This window comes from Ornithodoros turicata, chromosome 9 (assembly GCF_037126465.1).
Source record: "Ornithodoros turicata isolate Travis chromosome 9, ASM3712646v1, whole genome shotgun sequence".
NCBI lineage: Eukaryota > Metazoa > Arthropoda > Arachnida > Ixodida > Argasidae > Ornithodoros > Ornithodoros turicata.
The window spans coordinates 4,263,748-4,285,094 of record NC_088209.1 but is presented as its reverse complement, the minus strand read 5'-3'; the positions used below and the strand labels follow the sequence as shown (position 1 = coordinate 4,285,094).

The window sequence follows — 21,347 nt, the reverse complement described above, 5'->3', positions numbered from 1 at the left end:
TAGATAGATAGATAGATAGATAGATAGATAGATAGATAGATAGATAGATAGATAGATAGATAGATAGATAGATAGATAGATAGATAGATAGATAGATAGATAGATAGATAGATAGATAGATAGATAGATAGATAGATAGATAGATAGATAGATAGATAGATAGATAGATAGATAGATAGATAGATAGATAGATAGATAGATAGATAGATAGATAGATAGATAGATAGATAGATAGATAGATAGATAGATAGATAGATAGATAGATAGATAGATAGATAGATAGATAGATAGATAGATAGATAGATAGATAGATAGATAGATAGATAGATAGATAGATAGATAGATAGATAGATAGATAGATAGATAGATAGATAGATAGATAGATAGATAGATAGATAGATAGATAGATAGATAGATAGATAGATAGATAGATAGATAGATAGATAGATAGATAGATAGATAGATAGATAGATAGATAGATAGATAGATAGATAGATAGATAGATAGATAGATAGATAGATAGATAGATAGATAGATAGATAGATAGATAGATAGATACTCATGGAACGATGCGACAGCACCAGAGGACGCGTGTTTCGCCGTGTTTGCGGCTCGTCAGCTCTGGGTAGCTGCGCATCGTTCGGAATTTGCAAACAAGGGGTCGCTCAGCGAGCGATATACACCTGGGAGGGTGACTGAGCACTCCTCAATTCCACAGTGCAAGCCAGTGAATTATAAAGAGGGAAAAAAAGCCATTAAAGAAACAAGTAAATGACACTAGAAGAATTCAGAGTTCAGAATTCGATTCAATAATCATAAATCTGATGTGACAAAGAAACCAAATCTCCCGGTCTCCCGCCACCTTTGCGAACCCGGTCATTCCTTCAATGACATAACTGTATTCATTTTACAGTCAAGGTTCATATCCAACTGCAGCAGAGAACAACGTGAGTCTGATTTAATTCATAAATTCCAATGCACAATAAACGAAGAAAGGGATATTGTCCACAGTCCGCAGCCTGAGCTCATGGTCATATTTGAGCACTCAGTCACCCTCGCAGGTGTATACCACTCGCTGAGCGACCCCTAGTTTGGCAATCCCGAACGGTGCGCAGCTACCCAGAGCTGACGAGCCTGAAACACGGCGAAACACGTGTCCTCTGGTGCTGTCGCATCGTTCCATGAGTATCTGTTTCTCTGCGTGCAGCCATAGAACCATCTTAATCTGTAATTTTTAATTTCAAATACGTCTAGCGTCATTTACTTGTTACTTTAATGGCTTTTTTCCCCTCATTATAATTCACTAGCTTGCATTGTGGCATTGAGGAGTGCTCAGTCAACCTCCCAGGTGTATATCGCTCGCTGAGCGACCCCTAGTTTGGCAATCCCGAACGGTGCGCAGCTACCCAGAGTTGACGAGCCTGAAACACGGCGAAACATGTGTCCTCTGGTGCTGTCGCATCGTTCCATGAGTATCTGTTTCTCTGCGTGCAGCCATAGAACCATCTTAATCTGTAATTTTTAATTTCAAATACGTCTAGCGTCATTTACTTGTTACTTTAATGGCTTTTTCCCCCTCATTATAATTCACTAGCTTGCACTGTGGCATTGAGGAGTGCTCAGTCAACCTCCCAGGTGTATATCGCTCGCTGAGCGACCCCTAGTTTGGCAATCCCGAACGGTGCGCAGCTACCCAGAGTTGACGAGCCTGAAACACGGCGAAACATGTGTCCTCTGGTGCTGTCGCATCGTTCCATGAGTATCTGTTTCTCTGCGTGCAGCCATAGAACCATCTTAATCTGTAATTTTTAATTTCAAATACGTCTAGCGTCATTTACTTGTTACTTTAATGGCTTTTTTCCCCTCATTATAATTCACTAGCTTGCATTGTGGCATTGAGGAGTGCTCAGTCAACCTCCCAGGTGTATATCGCTCGCTGAGCGACCCCTAGTTTGGCAATCCCGAACGGTGCGCAGCTACCCAGAGTTGACGAGCCTGAAACACGGCGAAACATGTGTCCTCTGGTGCTGTCGCATCGTTCCATGAGTATCTGTTTCTCTGCGTGCAGCCATAGAACCATCTTAATCTGTAATTTTTAATTTCAAATACGTCTAGCGTCATTTACTTGTTACTTTAATGGCTTTTTTCCCCTCATTATAATTCACTAGCTTGCACTGTGGCATTGAGGAGTGCTCAGTCAACCTCCCAGGTGTATATCGCTCGCTGAGCGATCCCTGGTTTGCCAATTCCGAACGATGCGCAGCTATCCAGAGCTGACGAGCCGCAAACACGGCGAAACACGTGTCCTCTGGTGCTGTCGCATCTTTCCATAAGTATCTGTTTCTCTGCGTGCAGCCATAGAACCATCTTAATCTGTAATTTTTAATTTCAAATACGTCTAGCGTCATTTACTTGTTACTTTAATGGCCTTTTTCCCCTCATTATAATTCACTAGCTTGCACTGTGGCATTGAGGAGTGCTCAGTCAACCTCCCAGGTGTATATCGCTCGCTGAGCGATCCCTGGTTTGCCAATTCCGAACGATGCGCAGCTACCCAGAGCTGACGAGCCGCAAACACGGCGAAACACGTGTCCTCTGGTGCTGTCGCATCGTTCCATGAGTATCTGTTTCTCTGCGTGCAGCCATAGAACCATCTTAATCTGTAATTTTTAATTTCAAATACGTCTAGCGTCATTTACTTGTTACTTTAATGGCTTTTTCCCCTCATTATAATTCACTAGCTTGCACTGTGGCATTGAGGAGTGCTCAGTCAACCTCCCAGGTGTATATCGCTCGCTGAGCGATCCCTGGTTTGCCAATTCCGAACGATGCGCAGCTACCCAGAGCTGACGAGCCGCAAACACGGCGAAACACGTGTCCTCTGGTGCTGTCGCATCGTTCCATGAGTATCTGTTTCTCTACGTGCAGCCATAGAAGCCATCTTAATATGTAAGTTTGAATTTCAAACACGTCTAGTGTCATATACTTGTTTCTTTAATGACTTTTTCCCCTCATTATAATTCACTAGCTTGCATTGTGGCATTGAGGAGTGCTCAGTCAACCTCCCAGGTGTATATCGCTCGCTGAGCGACCCCTAGTTTGGCAATCCCGAACGGTGCGCAGCTACCCAGAGTTGACGAACCTGAAACACGGCGGAACACGTGTCCTCTGGTGCTGTCGCATCGTTCCATGAGTATCTGTTTCTCTGCGTGCAGCCATAGAACCATCTTAATCTGTAATTTTTAATTTCAAATACGTCTAGCGTCATTTACTTGTTACTTTAATGGCTTTTTTCCCCTCATTATAATTCACTAGCTTGCACTGTGGCATTGAGGAGTGCTCAGTCAACCTCCCAGGTGTATATCGCTCGCTGAGCGATCCCTGGTTTGCCAATTCCGAACGATGCGCAGCTACCCAGAGCTGACGAGCCGCAAACACGGCGAAACACGTGTCCTCTGGTGCTGTCGCATCGTTCCATGAGTATCTGTTTCTCTGCGTGCAGCCATAGAACCATCTTAATCTGTAATTTTTAATTTCAAATACGTCTAGCGTCATTTACTTGTTACTTTAATGGCTTTTTTCCCCTCATTATAATTCACTAGCTTGCACTGTGGCATTGAGGAGTGCTCAGTCAACCTCCCAGGTGTATATCGCTCGCTGAGCGATACCTGGTTTGCCAATTCCGAACGATGCGCAGCTACCCAGAGCTGACGAGCCGCAAACACGGCGAAACACGTGTCCTCCGGTGCTGTCGCATCGTTCCATGAGTATCTGTTTCTCTACGTGCAGCCATAGAAGCCATCTTAATATGTAAGTTTGAATTTCAAACACGTCTAGTGTCATATACTTGTTTCTTTAATGACTTTTTTCCCCTCATTATAATTCACTAGCTTGCATTGTGGCATTGAGGAGTGCTCAGTCACCCTCCCAGGTGGATATCGCTCGCTGAGCGACGCCTGGTTTGCCAATTCCGAACGATGCGCAGTTACCCAGAGCTGACGAGCCGCAAACACGGCGAAACACGTGTCCTCTGGTGCTGTCGCATCGTCCCATGAGTATACATATATATATCACTTTTTCCGAGATGAAATCGGTTGCAATATAGCATATGCTGAAGGACACTCCTTAGGAGGGCATTGGCAAACTCCTAAGGGAATATTTAATTAACTTTCAATAACTAACTTTTAATTATAAAAGCAACGAAGTTGTCCCAATGAGAACATCTGGTCCCTTCGGTCAACTGATTCCGGAGCCGTTTCAAGAACAAAAATCCGTTCGATAGAACCGTCCCCCCAAAATCAGTGAAGGAACGCCTTTTTTTTGTTTATTGCGCATCTTCGGAGACGCGTCTTTCCTTCATCTCCAATGTGAGAGGGTGAAAGTGCACACTATCGCCTCTTGCGTCCTGGAAAAGGTCAAAAGAAGACAGAAAATGCAACCCAAGATCAGGGCAGTTCCGGCAGAGTCACCCGATACATTTGTTTTTGTTTTCTTTCGGCAAGTTAAAGCTCTTCTTCGGCGCATGGGGCGGCACTGTGCTCCTTCACCCTCTCACATTGGGGGTGAAGGAAAGACGCGTCTCCGAAGATGCGCAATGAAAAAAATAACGAAAAGAACGGTGTTCCTTCACGATTTTTTTGTGGACGACCTACCGAACGGATTTTTGTTCTGAGAACGGCTACAATATGAGGAGACCGAAGGAAACAGATGTTCTCATTTTATAATTAAAAAGTTAATTATTGAAAGTTAATTAAGCCACTGGCTTAAGAGTTTCCTAATGCCCTCATAGGGAGTGCCCTTCAGCATATGCTATATTGCAATTGACTTCATCTCGGAAAAAGCGATTTACGAGGGTCGACGTTTCGGCAGTCAGCGCCGCCTTCGACGGGACTCTTATATATATATATTTAAAAAAATATGTTCGTATTTACTTGGGACACCCTGCATATACATATTCTTTAAAAGGTGTCCACCGTTGGTCCCAAAAGATGTAGTACCCATTTTAGTGCCGACGGCTCCCTGCTCTAGAAGTCTTGTTTTTCACGAAACACATTTGAATTTTTATTTAAATAATGAGCCCCTCATACTCATTCGCAAGGTGCGCGGCTTGTAGGTGATAACCGACAGATACTTGTAAAAAAGAAAGTTATTCGATTGGTGTACCCGCTCGTGAATTATTTAGCCTGGGGATTTAACTGAGACACCCTGTATGGTATAAGAGCAGCCTAGATGATGTTTTTCCAGTTGAGTTCTACGGCCAGGGAGACATCTGCTCTAAGAAAGTGTGCAACTACAAGATCACAAATTACTTGAAGTCATTAATAAACTTTTTAACTAGGAGTATTCGGGTAAAAGCGATATGGCAGATTGAAACACGCACGTGCGTTAAAATATCTATTTCCGAATTTTGATATGCAAATGAGCCAAAACCGAAACCGCGGAGACCGGGAATGCGGAGCGCTTATTTCACATGCTTTGGAGGAATGAAGCGATTACAGTAGGTGCCGTGTAGCTGCCCTGATAAATCGCTTTCCGGCCCACATAAGCATCCTTCGGTGAGGATGATATACCCTCTCAGGGGCGCTTTTTCGGTTTCGGCTCATTTGCATGTAAAAATTCGTGAACGCATATTTTAACGCAGGGGCGCCCTTCAGAATATTTTAAACGGGATATGGCGTTCAACGAGGATAGTATTTCAACCTTGCATGTCGCTTTGCACCGAAACTTCGTAATTCAAAAGCTAATTAATGGATTTTAAGTAATTAGTCACCTCGTTGTTACGTACTGTCTTCCAGAGGATGCAGCCTCGCATTTCGCAAACTGCATCTATTTTGCTCCCATAGCTTTTTAAATAAAAATTATGTAAATACTAAATATAAATACCTCGTATATTGGATTCCTTCGATGAAATAAATACAGGGTGCATCATGTAAAGGTCTGTTCCGACATATAGCTATATTCTATATAGCGCTAGAAAATATCCCAATATTTTCCTCCTCACAGTACTCCAAACCGCTAAGAATTAGCGCTTGCCGGAGTTAGCACTAAATATTAGCACTAAATTCGTGTTGACCAATGAGGGGGCTCTTCAGTGATGACGTCGCGGAAGTCGTCGAGTTGTTTTTCTTCCGGATTTCACGGCACGGCGACCGCATTAGAACTGGCGAGTCTGTCATCCAAAATATCTGGTAATTTTTGGATTAGTCAGTCGATCGAAGTAGTTCGTTCGCATGCTGTCGAACTCCGTAGGTGCCATGATGGGAGAGACGGAAACAACCTCCGAACTTCCGCTGAATTATAGCGCCAGTGTGAATTCGCAAGTGCGAACCATCCGACAACAGTGCGCGCTAATTTAACGCGCTGTTTTGTACCGCGATATTAGCGCGCTGCTATACGTCGGAACAGGCCTTACGGCTGTCCAGAATTTTATTAAATTCCCGATTTGGTTTTCACACAGAAAAGTTGTTCAATATACCTAGTCACGATGGGCTATACTCAAAGGTGGAGGTGCACCATTAGGCGCAGCCGTTAATTAACTTTTGTAATTAATCTTCATAGTCAGTGAAAATCGGTTGACCGCACAATTGCAAAGTTGCACAGCACACCCCCGGGGAGTCTCCTCCGCTAAAATCGAAACCGCAGCGCTTTTTCGTGCACAAAAAAGCCGTGGTAAACAATGTGCGAAAATGCAATATTTTCAAGCGATGCGCGATCGCGTCCTGCGGCCCCTATTTCCTATCGTTCTCTCGCTGTCTAGCGTCCTGGTCGGTACCGTTATTTTTGTTTGTTAAAACATCGTACAAGGTACACACCTATCGAGCAGCGAAGTGAGTCATTCTTTATCTGCGTGATTTTGGAAGTTATAGATAGGCAGTTTTACTGTGTGACATTTATCAGATGAAATCACGAACGGTGTCTGGGGGGGATAATGTTGTTGATGATGATGATTGTATTTTATTGGCCCAAAAGCAACTCAGGCTATAATGCGCAAACACCATAGAAAAATATCGTAGAAATTAAGACGCGCACAATCATAGTGTATTTGAAAGCCCATATCCCTAAAAAAGCTAAGCGTTCTTGAAGGAGGTATAAGAGGTTGTCACTCAGCAAAAGGGCTGGATGTAGCGGTATGTGGTCTCCTCAAAACTCATGAAAATGACGATGTCAACCAGATAATGTGGAGAACGAAACCAAAGGCGGCATAACGTAGGTTTGGTGAGAACGTCGGCTGAGAACTAAGGTAGAGAAAGGGCGTGGTTGGTAATTCATACTTAAAGCTTTACAGAGCAGAGAGACAAGGACACAAATAACCGACGGGAAGGCTGCGTACTGAAAACTAAAAGTTTTTTTTTTATTGTTGACACACTTAAATAGCAAAATCCCATTTGGTAGGCATATATCACAAACACGTGAACACTACACTCTTAGAAATGAATTTTAGCGCATAGCACGCTCCTAGCCAACCATCATCGCTAATGATATCGCTATCTGCCACGATTAGTTGAAAATGGGAGGCGTACGCCTTTTTTGTGACAATTATGAACCGCATAAGTGTCACAAAAAAGGCATATGCCATCCGTTTTCAACAAATCAGAGCAGATGACGATATCATTTGAGATGATGGCGGTTAGGTAAGGGCGTGCTATGCGGTGAAGTTCATTTTTAAGAGTGTACAAATCACTGTCGTCTGAGATTGTTGTGAGATTGTTGTTTGAGATCGAGAGATGGTGTGATTACACATTTATCACAGGCTTTGTGTATCTAGTAGGCTTCAAGGATCTCTCTATCCAGTTGGATTTGAAATGTTGCTGCTATGGAGGCTTTTTGAAATAGAGGTTCGCATCTGCAGTTTTTGCAGATAACTGCCAGATGACCAGGCGCATGCTCTCTGAACCTTGTTTTTGTACATCTGCCCGTTTGGCCCATAAAGACTGTGTTGCATGATAAAAGGATACTGTAGACAGTCCCTTGTGCACATCTACCAGTTCATTCTGCGCTGTAGCCGCCAAGTTGTTAGCTTCTTTTCTTTTTTGTTTATGGCAGGGCATACCTTGAGATATTTGTTTGGGGCCGTGATGGCCACAGGAACTGCGCGTCTTGCTCCCATTTCTTTTTAATTGTGCGTGATGCTATGGATGTAAGGTAGCTTGACCGGTCTGCTGTTGTGTCTTATTCGAACCTTTTAATGTGTTTAGCATGGTTTCTGCAATTTGTAACAACAGGGTTTCTTGGTACCCCCTCCCTTCTCATTCTATCTAACTGCATGCGGAATGTTTCATTGAGGGTATGCGTACATGATTTGTCCAAGGCTGCAGTAAGTGTGGACATGATGATAACCCTTTTCACAGTCCTTGAATGCCCTGAATCGTATGAAAGGATACCTTTATTAGATTTTGAGTCATAGGCCCAACACAGGTGACCAGCCTCCCGCATGATCATGATATCCGAAAATTGTCAGGTAACACATCTGTAAATTTCATTCCCTGTACATACTGGTCGAAAAGATTCATTATGTATGCAATTTTGAAGTCCGAATTGACATCTGAGGTGTCACAGCACAACAAAAAGTCATGTACATAGCGAAGGATCCCCCCCCCCGTCTGGTTCTTTCTGTCGTTGTCTCTCCTCTGTGTATAACTTTAAGCGGACTGAGAAGTAGCATCAATATTCCGTCTCACACTTACTGCTGGGGACAAACGGGATGTTTCATGCGTTAAGAAACAGCATGTTGTCAGTTGAGAAAGGGTGGCACCGATAAGGGTCCAGGAGAAAGTGGCCGAAAAACCCGCGCGATGTTGGAATAGTTTGCATTTTCGCCCATTTTTTTTTTTACTACAGCACAGCAAGGGTCTGCGGTTTCGATTCTTGAGGGGTGCGTTTCTCATGGTCTACAGCTTTGTAATTATGCGGTGAACCTATTTTCACTAATTATTACGATTAGTTATGAAAGTTAATTAACGGCTTTGATAATTATAGTTACACAACCGCCTTGAGTAGGCCCCATCGGGAATAAATACATTTTGAGTCAAATACTTTTGCAAAAATTAAATAATTTGGGAATTTTATAAAATTCCGAATGCCGATTAAAGTGTTATGAACCGCGTCGCCGTGACCTTTACAAAAGCATCGTCCTACAGAAAATTATAGTATAAAGGAGGCATGCGAGGTCCTCCTTCTTTGATCATAAGGGGAACATGTGCGTGGACTCACCATCTCGTTCACTAACATAGGGGGAAGCACAGTCCTATGAAATCTGGTAAGTCAGGAACTACACTCCCGGTCCGCTTAAATAGGAGTGTAGTCCTGTGAAGAAATCTTTTGACAGGGAGCACTCGGATTTGTGTCGCCCTTGGGTAGCTCTTGGATACAGGGTTTACTATGCACTCTTCCTATCGCCCCCATTTTTCAGTCGCCACAATTGTGTTCAGCTGGAGGGATTCGTCTACGAGAACACTCATTTGCTTGAACATTCTTCCTACGTGTACACTGTTTTCTAACTACACAGTCAAGTACATCGGTACCTCACAATACGAATCTTCATTCACAGATATATCTGGAGTATTTAAGCGTCACTTGAGGGACCTCTTGTCTTATCTTCTTTCACCCGAAAGGCTTGTTCCAAAAAAGGTCAATGGAAGGATTATTAACTGCAAGGAGCTCTTGTGGATGTTTCAGGTGAGCTCTGTGTGTTGTATATTGTAGACGCATTGTATTATCACAGAATAAGGACATTGCCGAACTTTTTTTTTACCCTTATTTGGCTTCTTTTTGTTGAAGCATTCAATATCTACTGACATAATTTATCAATATTTATTTATTATTGTGTATGAAGCACGCGATAGCAACGTTACGATTTATTTATATTGACCCATGTGCGCGAGACTGCCAGCGGGGAAGTGACTATAAAAATGTGTTTATATATTTCAGACTTATTTCACCGTCTTCGACCAAAAGGAGCTCCCTCAACCCATGTCTGTCTTCAACGTAGGTTTGACTACACATGACATTTGTTAGTGTAGTAAATTTAAGTACAAGTGACGTAATGTTCAAGAACCTGCCTCTCACACATCAGTATTAATGAATACAACGAATAATTGAAATTTTCCCGTGTACTTTCTATATCTTACCTTGATAACGATGCAAAAAAATTCCTCAGCATCATTTCTATTCACAGGCAACTGCATTTATCCACAATAAGAGAATCAGGGACGAAATCATCCAAAAATATGAAACTGAGATGGAAAAGGTAAGCCCCCCATTGGTATATTTTGCTCAACCAAACTTTTTTCTGTCGGCCAGTTAGGATAATATCACCCAAAAGAAACTCTCAATACATAAGCGTCACAAACAGGCGTATGCCTCTACATGGCGCCTTTCCAGCGGTCACTCTAAGTATCATCCTGGTCATCTGTGGGATACTCCAGCGAAGTACACATTGCAAAGCACAGCAGCGAACAATCGTGCAGCAGCTGTTTGGCTAGAGGGACATCGTGGCTAAACGCTGTGTCACTGTGACGTACATGTACTGCAGAATCTCCTTTCTTCAATTCACTAGTGAATTTAGCTACACATAGCGTCGCTCGGGCGCACATGGCTCTGTGAGCAGCGTAGCGAAAATAAATTAGGCCTTAATGGAGCCTGTGCACCAGATAATCACCTGGGACATTGTAGCTTATCGTTCTCATGAGCCTAAAGGAGATATCCTTTTTTTGCACATCCTATCAATTCGCTGATTTGTAAGTCAGCGAACGGAAAGCGGTGACGCGAGGTTAACCCACCTTAAAGCTCATTCAAGCTGCACGTCACGAATCACCATGCAAAATATTATCGCTGTGCTTTCTACTATCACAGCGCAATCAAATTTACAAAAGCCGTGGCAGACCGTAGCAGCCGCGGATGGTCGATCCTCCCGTGACGTCGAAAGAGCCCCGTGCATTTCTTCTCTTCTCAGATCACGCGCTGCTTACATATCCTTGAAATGCCGAGATGACGTCGCGAGACACATGCCAGGGGAATAGGCTACGCCACCACGTACCCTCCGCCTTCTTCTCTCACTCTTCAATTTCCTCTTTCAAAAATTGACCTATTTCCTAAAAGTATTAGGAATAGAGCCCCGCACGCCCCTGCAGATTACCTGCGACCGTCGTTGCCTCGGCACACGCCCTAGCAAAAAAGACACACACACAGATATATGTATATGTACATGCGACAGCACCAGATGACACGTGTTTCGCCGTGTTTGCGGCTCGTCAGCTCTGGGTAGCTGCGCATCGTTCGGAATTGGCAAACCAGGGGTCGCTCAGCGAGCGATATACACCTGGGAGGGTGACTGAGCACTCCTCAATGTCACAGTGCAAGCCAGTGAATTATAAAGAGGGAAAAAAGCCATTAAAGAAACAAGTAAATGATACTAGACGTGTTTGAAATTCAAACTTACAGATTAAGATGGCTTCTGTGGCTGCACGCAGAGAAACAGATACTCATGGAACGATGCGAGCACCAGAGGACACGTGTTTCGCCGTGTTTGAGGCTCGTCAGCTCTGGGTAGCTGCGCATCGTTCGGAATTGGCAAACCAGGGGTCGCTCAGCGAGCGATATACACCTGAGAGGGTGACTGAGCACTCCTCAATGCCACAGTGCAAGCCAGTGAATTATAATGAAGGGAAAAAGCCATTAAAGAAACAAGTAAATGACGCTAGACGTATTTGAAATGAAAAATTACAGTTTAAAATGGTTTCTATGGCCGCACGCAGAGAAACAGATACTCATGGAACGATGCGACAGAACCAGTGGACACGTGTTTCGCCGTGTTTGCGGCTCGTCAGCTCTGGGTAGCTGCGCATCGTTCGGGATTGCCAAACTAGGGGTCGCTCAGCGAGCGGTATACACCTGCGAGGGTGACTGAGTGCTCAAATCTGACCATGAGCTCAGGCTGCGGACTGTGGACAATATGCCTTTCTTCGTTTATTGTGCATTGGAATTTATGAATTAAATAAGACTCACGTTGTTGTCTGCTGCGGTTGGATATGAACCTTGACTGTAAAATGAATACAGTTATGTCATTGAAGGAATGGCCAGGTTCGCGAAGGTGGTGGGAGACCGGGAGATTTAGTTTCTTTGTCATATCAGATTTATGATTATTGAATCGAATTCCGAAACTTGTTGTAGTTTGGCCAATGTACTGTGCTTTACAAAAATTGCACTGTAATAAATATACGACGTTAGAGGAGTTGCAGTCGTGGTCGCCACTGATCTTTATATGGAAATTACAATTTGTACTGTGTAGTGTATCCGCGGTCTGCATCAGGTTACAAATTTGACATCAACGTCCCATGCAAGGGTGGCAGCCTTTGACTGTATGTTCCGGGTTGTTAATGTTAGCCTGTACCAAGTGATCCTGAATGTTCTGCGCGCGACGGTATGTTATACGGGGCGGTGTAGGGAATGTTTAATTTAGACGTTCCGACTAGGATTGAAGGGGCTGGTGTCGTTGTAAGATATTTTTAAGGTCAGGTATATTACCGTTAAAGGTTAGAGTAAAGTAAATTTCTCATCTTTAGGTTGCTTTGATTTTTTCAGGAGATCCGTGCAGTTCGTATGGCGGTCTTTACTGAGTGCATTTTTCACTAGGTCTGGCGGGAATTGTCGATTAACTAAAGTTTCTTGAAGGCTGGCAAGGTTACCATCTAATTCGTCATCGCGGGAGCAGATTCTTCTGTAGCGTATGGCTAGACTGTAAGGGATGGCTAATTTAGTATGTCGCGGATGACAACTGTTGAATGACAGGTACTGCTGGGAGTCTGTTGGTTTACGGTACAAGTTTGTTTCTATTGAGTTGTTACAAATCTTAACACGAACGTCCAGAAAGCTTATGGCCTCTTTAGAATAAGTGTGGGTAAATTTTATAGTCGGGTGGACGTTATTAAAATTATCTATGAACGATAAAAGGCTTTCCTCAGAATGGGGCCACAACATGAATACGTCATCGAGGAAGCGTTTCTGGAGAAGGAGTTTGAGCAAACATGTCTCTAGGAAGCGTTCTTCAAGATAGCCCATGAACATATTAGCATAGTTGGGGGCCATTTTTGTTCCCATAGCTGTACCACTAATTTGCAGATAATGCTTGTTATCGAATTCAAAATTGTTGCACGTAAACTTCTGAATTCCCTCGTTACCTTTTCTGTGCTTATATATACAAGACATCAATGTTCCAGATATGTTGCTAACACTCTTGCAGAGACACAGTGTTTGTGCTGACCCAAGAGCGTGTCACATCCCTACGCTGTGCCGATGAGAGCCAAAAAGCTCGAAACGGCCGTCCACAGTTGTGATTGTGGCACGCTTGAATTGTAAACATAGGCCTCACGTGCAGCCATGGAGCATTCGCTCATTTTTATATTTGTATATATATATATATACTACACCCTCCCAACACTCCTCTCCCAACACCCTCGCAGGTGTATATCGCTCGCTGAGCGACCCCTAGGGGGATTTGCCAATTCCGAACGATGCGCAGCTACCCAGAGCTGACGAGCCACAAAGACGGCGAAACACGTGTCCTTTGGTGCTGTCGCATCGTTCCATGAGTATCTATATACTATTACTGTATTACTATAATCTGTACTTACTGGCTTTGCACTGCGCACTCCAGAGGTGTTGATAACACCTTGGGACATTGATGTCTTGCAGAGACAGTGTTTGTGCCGAACCAAGAAGGTGTCACATCCCTACGCTGTGCCGATGAGAGCCAAAAAGCTCGAAACGGCCGTCCACAGCTGGGACTGTGGCACGCTTGAATTGTAAACACATGCCTCTCGTGCAGCCATGGAGCATTCGCATATATATATATATATATATGAATGTATAACTGAGTACAGATGGACGCGAAAACAAATAGACTACAAGTAATGAAGAGACTTGGGAGGCCGTATAATGGTTAAAAACATTTGCTACTTTTATTACATTACTAATTAAGGGGGCGCTAGGAATATATTTACAGTTAGGGGTCGACGTTTCGGCAGTCAGCGCTGCCTTCAACAGAACTAAACTTGGAAATAGGTGACAAGGGCTTATATACAAGGGAAAGGGGGAAAATGAGAGGGGAACAGTGCACGTGGAGCGGAGTTGGTGATGTTGCAGGAGCATTGTTGCTAATGGTCCATTGAGCACTTGCAGGAGCATTGGCTGTCTTCCAGGAGAGTTCTCCTTGGTCGTCTGATAAACCTGAAATGATAACAGAGAGACGGCAGAAAGAACGAAAGAGGGTCGGGGGACTTGATCTAGGAGCTAAGGCTGCGAACTGTAGACAATACGCCGGGGTCTTCGTTTATCGTCATTCCCCGATATCGTCATTCCCCGTCATTTCCCCGACATACAAAATTGGCCATCCCGTACAGTCAGGCCCTCCGCTACCGGCGCATTTGTTCCCAAGAGGACGAGCTGGACGCAAACCTTAACGATCTTCAAAACACGCTGGTCAGCCGAAACTTCCCCCAGGATCTCGTGAAGGACGCGATATGTAGAGCCCGCCGTACTAATCGCAGTGAACTTCTAAAAAACTCAACACGCCCCGAACGCCCCAAGCGGGTTAATCTTACAGTCACCTTCAATGGCGCGATCCCTAACCTTAAAAACATACTGAAACGTCATCACCCAATTTTAACACAGTCGGAGCGTCTTGGAGAAATATTCCCAGAACCGCCTCGCATAGCATATCGTCGTGCAAGGAATCTTCAAGACCACTTAGTCAACGCAAAAGTCAATAAGCCACCTTCTACAACCGAGGGCTGCCACCCATGCAACGGACGAAGATGCCAAATTTGTATTGTAATGCAGACTGCAGACAGGGTACAAAGCACAAACAGCAACTTCCAAGTAAAAATCAAAACTACTTCTGACTGCAACTCATCCAACGTAGTATATCTATTGGAATGCAACGCATGCAAAGCACAATATATCGGCCAAACTACAACATCATTCCGAATTCGTTTTAATAATCACAAGTCCGATATTACAAAGAAACCAAATCTCCCTGTGTCGCGTCATTTCAATCAAACCGGCCACTCATTCAAGGACATCCACGTGTACATCTTACAATCTGGTTTCCCCTCAGACCGTAGCAGGCAACAGCGTGAATCATTCCTAATCCACAAATTCCAGTCCACGATAAACGAAGACCCCGGCGTATTGTCTACAGTTCGCAGCCTTAGCTCCTAGATCAAGTACCCCGACCCTCTTTCGTTCTTTCTGCCGTCTCTCTGTTATCATTTCAGGTTTATCAGACGACCAAGGAGAACTCTCCTGGAAGACAGCCAATGCTCCTGCAAGTGCTCAATGGACCATTAGCAACAATGCTCCTGCAACATCACCAACTCCGCTCCACGTGCACTGTTCCCCTCTCATTTTCCCCCTTTCCCTTGTATATAAGTCCTTGTCACCTATTTCCAAGTTTAGTTCTGTTGAAGGCAGCGCTGACTGCCGAAACGTCGACCCCTAACTGTAAATATATTCCTAGCGCCCCCTTAATTAGTAATGTAATAAAAGTAGCAAATGTTTTTAACCCTTATACGGCCTCCCAAGTCTCTTCATTACTTGTAGTCTATATATATATATATATATATATATATATGGAGACGAATAAAAGTTCAGAAGGCCAAGAAGTAAATATAAAGTAAAGTTATGAAGGAATGAAGGAAGTCCTGAAGAAGGCGGAGCTTCCGCTGCAACGTTGACCATACCCCTAAATATATTTCTATTCGTTTAAATTGTAATAAATCGTCCCGTTTTTTACTTCCCCTACCTTCTTTGTTTGCGTTTCATTCCTTCATAACTGTATATATATATGTGTGTGTGTTTATAATTTGACCGTGCACTCCCAGCCGAGTACAGCTGTTTCATTTTACTTGGGACTCGTCAGGCCGTAGTAGGGAAGTGACACGATCTTCGGTTGGCACTAACAGTGCGTCTCGGCGAGACGTCAGTGTTGCTCGTTGACAGCGCCACCTGTGGAGGCTGCAGTGCAAGCTAGCAAGTACATATACAAAGGAAAAATAGCTAATGCTCTATGGCTGCACGTCGAGCATATGTTTACAATTTGCACTCCCAGCCGAGTAGAGCTGTTTCGTCCTACTTGGGACTCGTCAGCCCGGAGTAGGGAAGTGAGACGATCTTGGGTTGGCACTAACAGTGCGTCTCGTCGAGACGTCAATGTTGCACGGTGACAGCGCCACCTGTGGAGGTCGCAGTACAAGCTAACAAGTACATATACTAAGGAAAAACAGCTAATGCTCTATGGCTGCACGTCGAGCATATGTTTACAATTTGCACTCCCAGCCGAGTAGAGCTGTTTCGTCCTACTTGGGACTCGGCAGCCCGGAGTAGGGAAGTGAGACGATCTTGGGTTGGCACTAACAGTGCGTCTCGTCGAGACGTCAATGTTGCACGGTGACAGCGCCACCTGTGGAGGTCGCAGTACAAGCTAACAAGTACATATACTAAGGAAAAACAGCTAATGCTCTATGGCTGCACGTCGAGCATATGTTTACAATTTGCACTCCCAGCCGAGAAGAGCTGTTTCGTCCTACTTGGGACTCGTCAGCCCAGAGTAGGGAAGTGAGACGATCTTGGGTTGGCACTAACAGTGCGTCTCGTCGAGACGTCAATGTTGCACGGTGACAGCGCCACCTGTGGAGGTCGCAGTACAAGCTAACAAGTACATATACTAAGGAAAAACAGCTAATGCTCTATGGCTGCACGTCGAGCATATGTTTACAATTTGCACTCCCAGCCGAGAAGAGCTGTTTCGTCCTACTTGGGACTCGTCAGCCCAGAGTAGGGAAGTGAGACGATCTTGGGTTGGCACTAACAGTGCGTCTCGTCGAGACGTCAATGTTGCACGGTGACAGCGCCACCTGTGGAGGTCGCAGTACAAGCTAACAAGTACATATACTAAGGAAAAACAGCTAATGCTCTATGGCTGCACGTCGAGCATATGTTTACAATTTGCACTCCCAGCCGAGAAGAGCTGTTTCGTCCTACTTGGGACTCGTCAGCCCAGAGTAGGGAAGTGAGACGATCTTGGGTTGGCACTAACAGTGCGTCTCGTCGAGACGTCAATGTTGCACGGTGACAGCGCCACCTGTGGAGGTCGCAGTACAAGCTAACAAGTACATATACTAAGGAAAAACAGCTAATGCTCTATGGCTGCACGTCGAGCATATGTTTACAATTTGCACTCCAAGCCGAGAAGAGCTGTTTCGTCCTACTTGGGACTCGTCAGCCCAGAGTAGGGAAGTGAGACGATCTTGGGTTGGCACTAACAGTGCGTCTCGTCGAGATGTCAATGTTGCACGGTGACAGCGCCACCTGTGGAGGTCGCAGTACAAGCTAACAAGTACATATACAAAGGAAAAACAGCTAATGCTCTATGGCTGCACGTCGAGCATATGTTTACAATTTGCACTCCCAGCCGAGTAGAGCTGTTTCGTCCTACTTGGGACTCGTCAGCCCGGAGTAGGGAAGTGAGACGATCTTGGGTTGGCACTAACAGTGCGTCTCGGCGAGACGTCAATGTTGCACGGTGACAGCGCCACCTGTGGAGGTCGCAGTACAAGCTAACAAGTACATATACTAAGGAAAAACAGCTAATGCTCTATGGCTGCACGTCGAGCATATGTTTACAATTTGCACTCCCAGCCGAGAAGAGCTGTTTCGTCCTACTTGGGACTCGTCAGCCCAGAGTAGGGAAGTGACACGATCTTGGGTTGGCACTAACAGTGCGTCTCGGCGAGACGTCAATGTTGCACGGTGACAGCGCCACCTGTGGAGGTCGCAGTACAAGCTAACAAGTACATATACTAAGGAAAAACAGCTAATGCTCTATGGCTGCACGTCGAGCATATGTTTACAATTTGCACTCCCAGCCGAGAAGAGCTGTTTCGTCCTACTTGGGACTCGTCAGCCCGGAGTAGGGAAGTGACACGATCTTGGGTTGGCACTAACAGTGCGTCTCGGCGAGACGTCAATGTTGCACGGTGACAGCGCCACCTGTGGAGGTCGCAGTACAAGCTAACAAGTACATATACTAAGGAAAAACAGCTAATGCTCTATGGCTGCACGTCGAGCATATGTTTACAATTTGCACTCCCAGCCGAGAAGAGCTGTTTCGTCCTACTTGGGACTCGTCAGCCCGGAGTAGGGAAGTGACACGATCTTGGGTTGGCACTAACAGTGCGTCTCGGCGAGACGTCAATGTTGCACGGTGACAGCGCCACCTGTGGAGGTCGCAGTACAAGCTAACAAGTACATATACTAAGGAAAAACAGCTAATGCTCTATGGCTGCACGTCGAGCATATGTTTACAATTTGCACTCCCAGCCGAGAAGAGCTGTTTCGTCCTACTTGGGACTCGTCAGCCCGGAGTAGGGAAGTGACACGATCTTGGGTTGGCACTAACAGTGCGTCTCGGCGAGACGTCAATGTTGCACGGTGACAGCGCCACCTGTGGAGGTCGCAGTACAAGCTAACAAGTACATATACTAAGGGAAAACAGCTAATGCTCTATGGCTGCACGTCGAGCATATGTTTGCAATTTGCACTCCCAGCCGAGAAGAGCTGTTTCGTCCTACTTGGGACTCGGCAGCCCAGAGTAGGGAAGTGAGACGATCTTGGGTTGGCACTAACAGTGCGTCTCGTCGAGACGTCAATGTTGCACGGTGACAGCGCCACCTGTGGAGGTCGCAGTACAAGCTAACAAGTACATATACTAAGGAAAAACAGCTAATGCTCTATGGCTGCACGTCGAGCATATGTTTACAATTTGCACTCCCAGCCGAGTAGAGCTGTTTCGTCCTACTTGGGACTCGGCAGCCCGGAGTAGGGAAGTGAGACGATCTTCGGTTGGCACTAACAGTGCGTCTCGTCGAGACGTCAATGTTGCACGGTGACAGCGCCACCTGTGGAGGTCGCAGTACAAGCTAACAAGTACATATACTAAGGAAAAACAGCTAATGCTCTATGGCTGCACGTCGAGCATATGTTTACAATTTGCACTCCCAGCCGAGAAGAGCTGTTTCGTCCTACTTGGGACTCGTCAGCCCGGAGTAGGGAAGTGACACGATCTTGGGTTGGCACTAACAGTGCGTCTCGGCGAGACGTCAATGTTGCACGGTGACAGCGCCACCTGTGGAGGTCGCAGTACAAGCTAACAAGTACATATACTAAGGGAAAACAGCTAATGCTCTATGGCTGCACGTCGAGCATATGTTTGCAATTTGCACTCCCAGCCGAGAAGAGCTGTTTCGTCCTACTTGGGACTCGTCAGCCCAGAGTAGGGAAGTGAGACGATCTTGGGTTGGCACTAACAGTGCGTCTCGTCGAGACGTCAATGTTGCACGGTGACAGCGCCACCTGTGGAGGTCGCAGTACAAGCTAACAAGTACATATACTAAGGAAAAACAGCTAATGCTCTATGGCTGCACGTCGAGCATATGTTTACAATTTGCACTCCCAGCCGAGTAGAGCTGTTTCGTCCTACTTGGGACTCGGCAGCCCGGAGTAGGGAAGTGAGACGATCTTCGGTTGGCACTAACAGTGCGTCTCGTCGAGACGTCAATGTTGCACGGTGACAGCGCCACCTGTGGAGGTCGCAGTACAAGCTAACAAGTACATATACTAAGGAAAAACAGCTAATGCTCTATGGCTGCACGTCGAGCATATGTTTACAATTTGCACTCCCAGCCGAGTAGAGCTGTTTCGTCCTACTTGGGACTCGGCAGCCCAGAGTAGGGAAGTGAGACGATCTTGGGTTGGCACTAACAGTGCGTCTCGTCGAGACGTCAATGTTGCACGGTGACAGCGCCACCTGTGGAGGTCGCAGTACAAGCTAGCAAGTACATATACTAAGGAAAAACAGCTAATGCTCTATGGCTGCACGTCGAGCATATGTTTACAATTGATCGGCACTCCCAGCCGAGTAGAGCTGTTTCGTCCTACTTGGGACTCGGCAGCCCGGAGTTGGGAAGTGAGACGATCTTGGGTTGGCACTAACAGTGCGTCTCGGCGAGACGTCAATGTTGCACGGTGACAGCGCCACCTGTAGAGGTCGCAGTACAAGCTAGCAAGTACATATACTAAGGAAAAACAGCTAATGCTCTATGGCTGCACGTCGAGCATATGTTTACAATTTGCACTCCCAGCCGAGAAGAGCTGTTTCGTCCTACTTGGGACTCGTCAGCCCGGAGTAGGGAAGTGACACGATCTTGGGTTGGCACTAACAGTGCGTCTCGGCGAGACGTCAATGTTGCACGGTGACAGCGCCACCTGTGGAGGTCGCAGTACAAGCTAACAAGTACATATACTAAGGAAAAACAGCTAATGCTCTATGGCTGCACGTCGAGCATATGTTTACAATTTGCACTCCCAGCCGAGAAGAGCTGTTTCGTCCTACTTGGGACTCGTCAGCCCAGAGTAGGGAAGTGACACGATCTTGGGTTGGCACTAACAGTGCGTCTCGGCGAGACGTCAATGTTGCACGGTGACAGCGCCACCTGTGGAGGTCGCAGTACAAGCTAACAAGTACATATACTAAGGAAAAACAGCTAATGCTCTATGGCTGCACGTCGAGCATATGTTTACAATTTGCACTCCCAGCCGAGAAGAGCTGTTTCGTCCTACTTGGGACTCGTCAGCCCGGAGTAGGGAAGTGACACGATCTTGGGTTGGCACTAACAGTGCGTCTCGGCGAGACGTCAATGTTGCACGGTGACAGCGCCACCTGTGGAGGTCGCAGTACAAGCTAACAAGTACATATACTAAGGAAAAACAGCTAATGCTCTATGGCTGCACGTCGAGCATATGTTTACAATTTGCACTCCCAGCCGAGAAGAGCTGTTTCGTCCTACTTGGGACTCGTCAGCCCAGAGTAGGGAAGTGACACGATCTTGGGTTGGCACTAACAGTGCGTCTCGGCGAGACGTCAATGTTGCACGGTGACAGCGCCACCTGTGGAGGTCGCAGTACAAGCTAACAAGTACATATACTAAGGAAAAACAGCTAATGCTCTATGGCTGCACGTCGAGCATATGTTTACGATTTGCACTCCCAGCCGAGAAGAGCTGTTTCGTCCTACTTGGGACTCGTCAGCCCGGAGTAGGGAAGTGACACGATCTTCGGTTGGCACTAACAGTGCGTCTCGGCGAGACGTCAATGTTGCTCGTTGACAGCGCCACCTGTGGAGGCTGCAGTGCAAGCTAGTAAGTACATATACAAAGGAAAAATAGCTAATGCTCTATGGCTGCACGTCGAGCATATGTTTACAATTTGCACTCCCAGCCGAGTAGAGCTGTTTC

The 21,347-nt window shown here is 45.7% G+C and overlaps 1 protein-coding gene across 1 annotated transcript in view; it reads left to right on the top strand.

Moving 5' to 3' along the window:
- The window catches only part of LOC135369212 (atlastin-2-like), a 144,159-nt gene that overhangs the window by 85,948 nt on the left and 36,864 nt on the right, over positions 1 to 21,347 (top strand). The window contains exons 6-8 of the mRNA XM_064602841.1: positions 9,548 to 9,675; positions 9,928 to 9,984; positions 10,175 to 10,246. Coding sequence (XP_064458911.1) covers positions 9,548 to 9,675; positions 9,928 to 9,984; positions 10,175 to 10,246 — 257 coding nt within the window. The remainder of the gene's footprint in view (positions 1 to 9,547; positions 9,676 to 9,927; positions 9,985 to 10,174; positions 10,247 to 21,347) is intronic.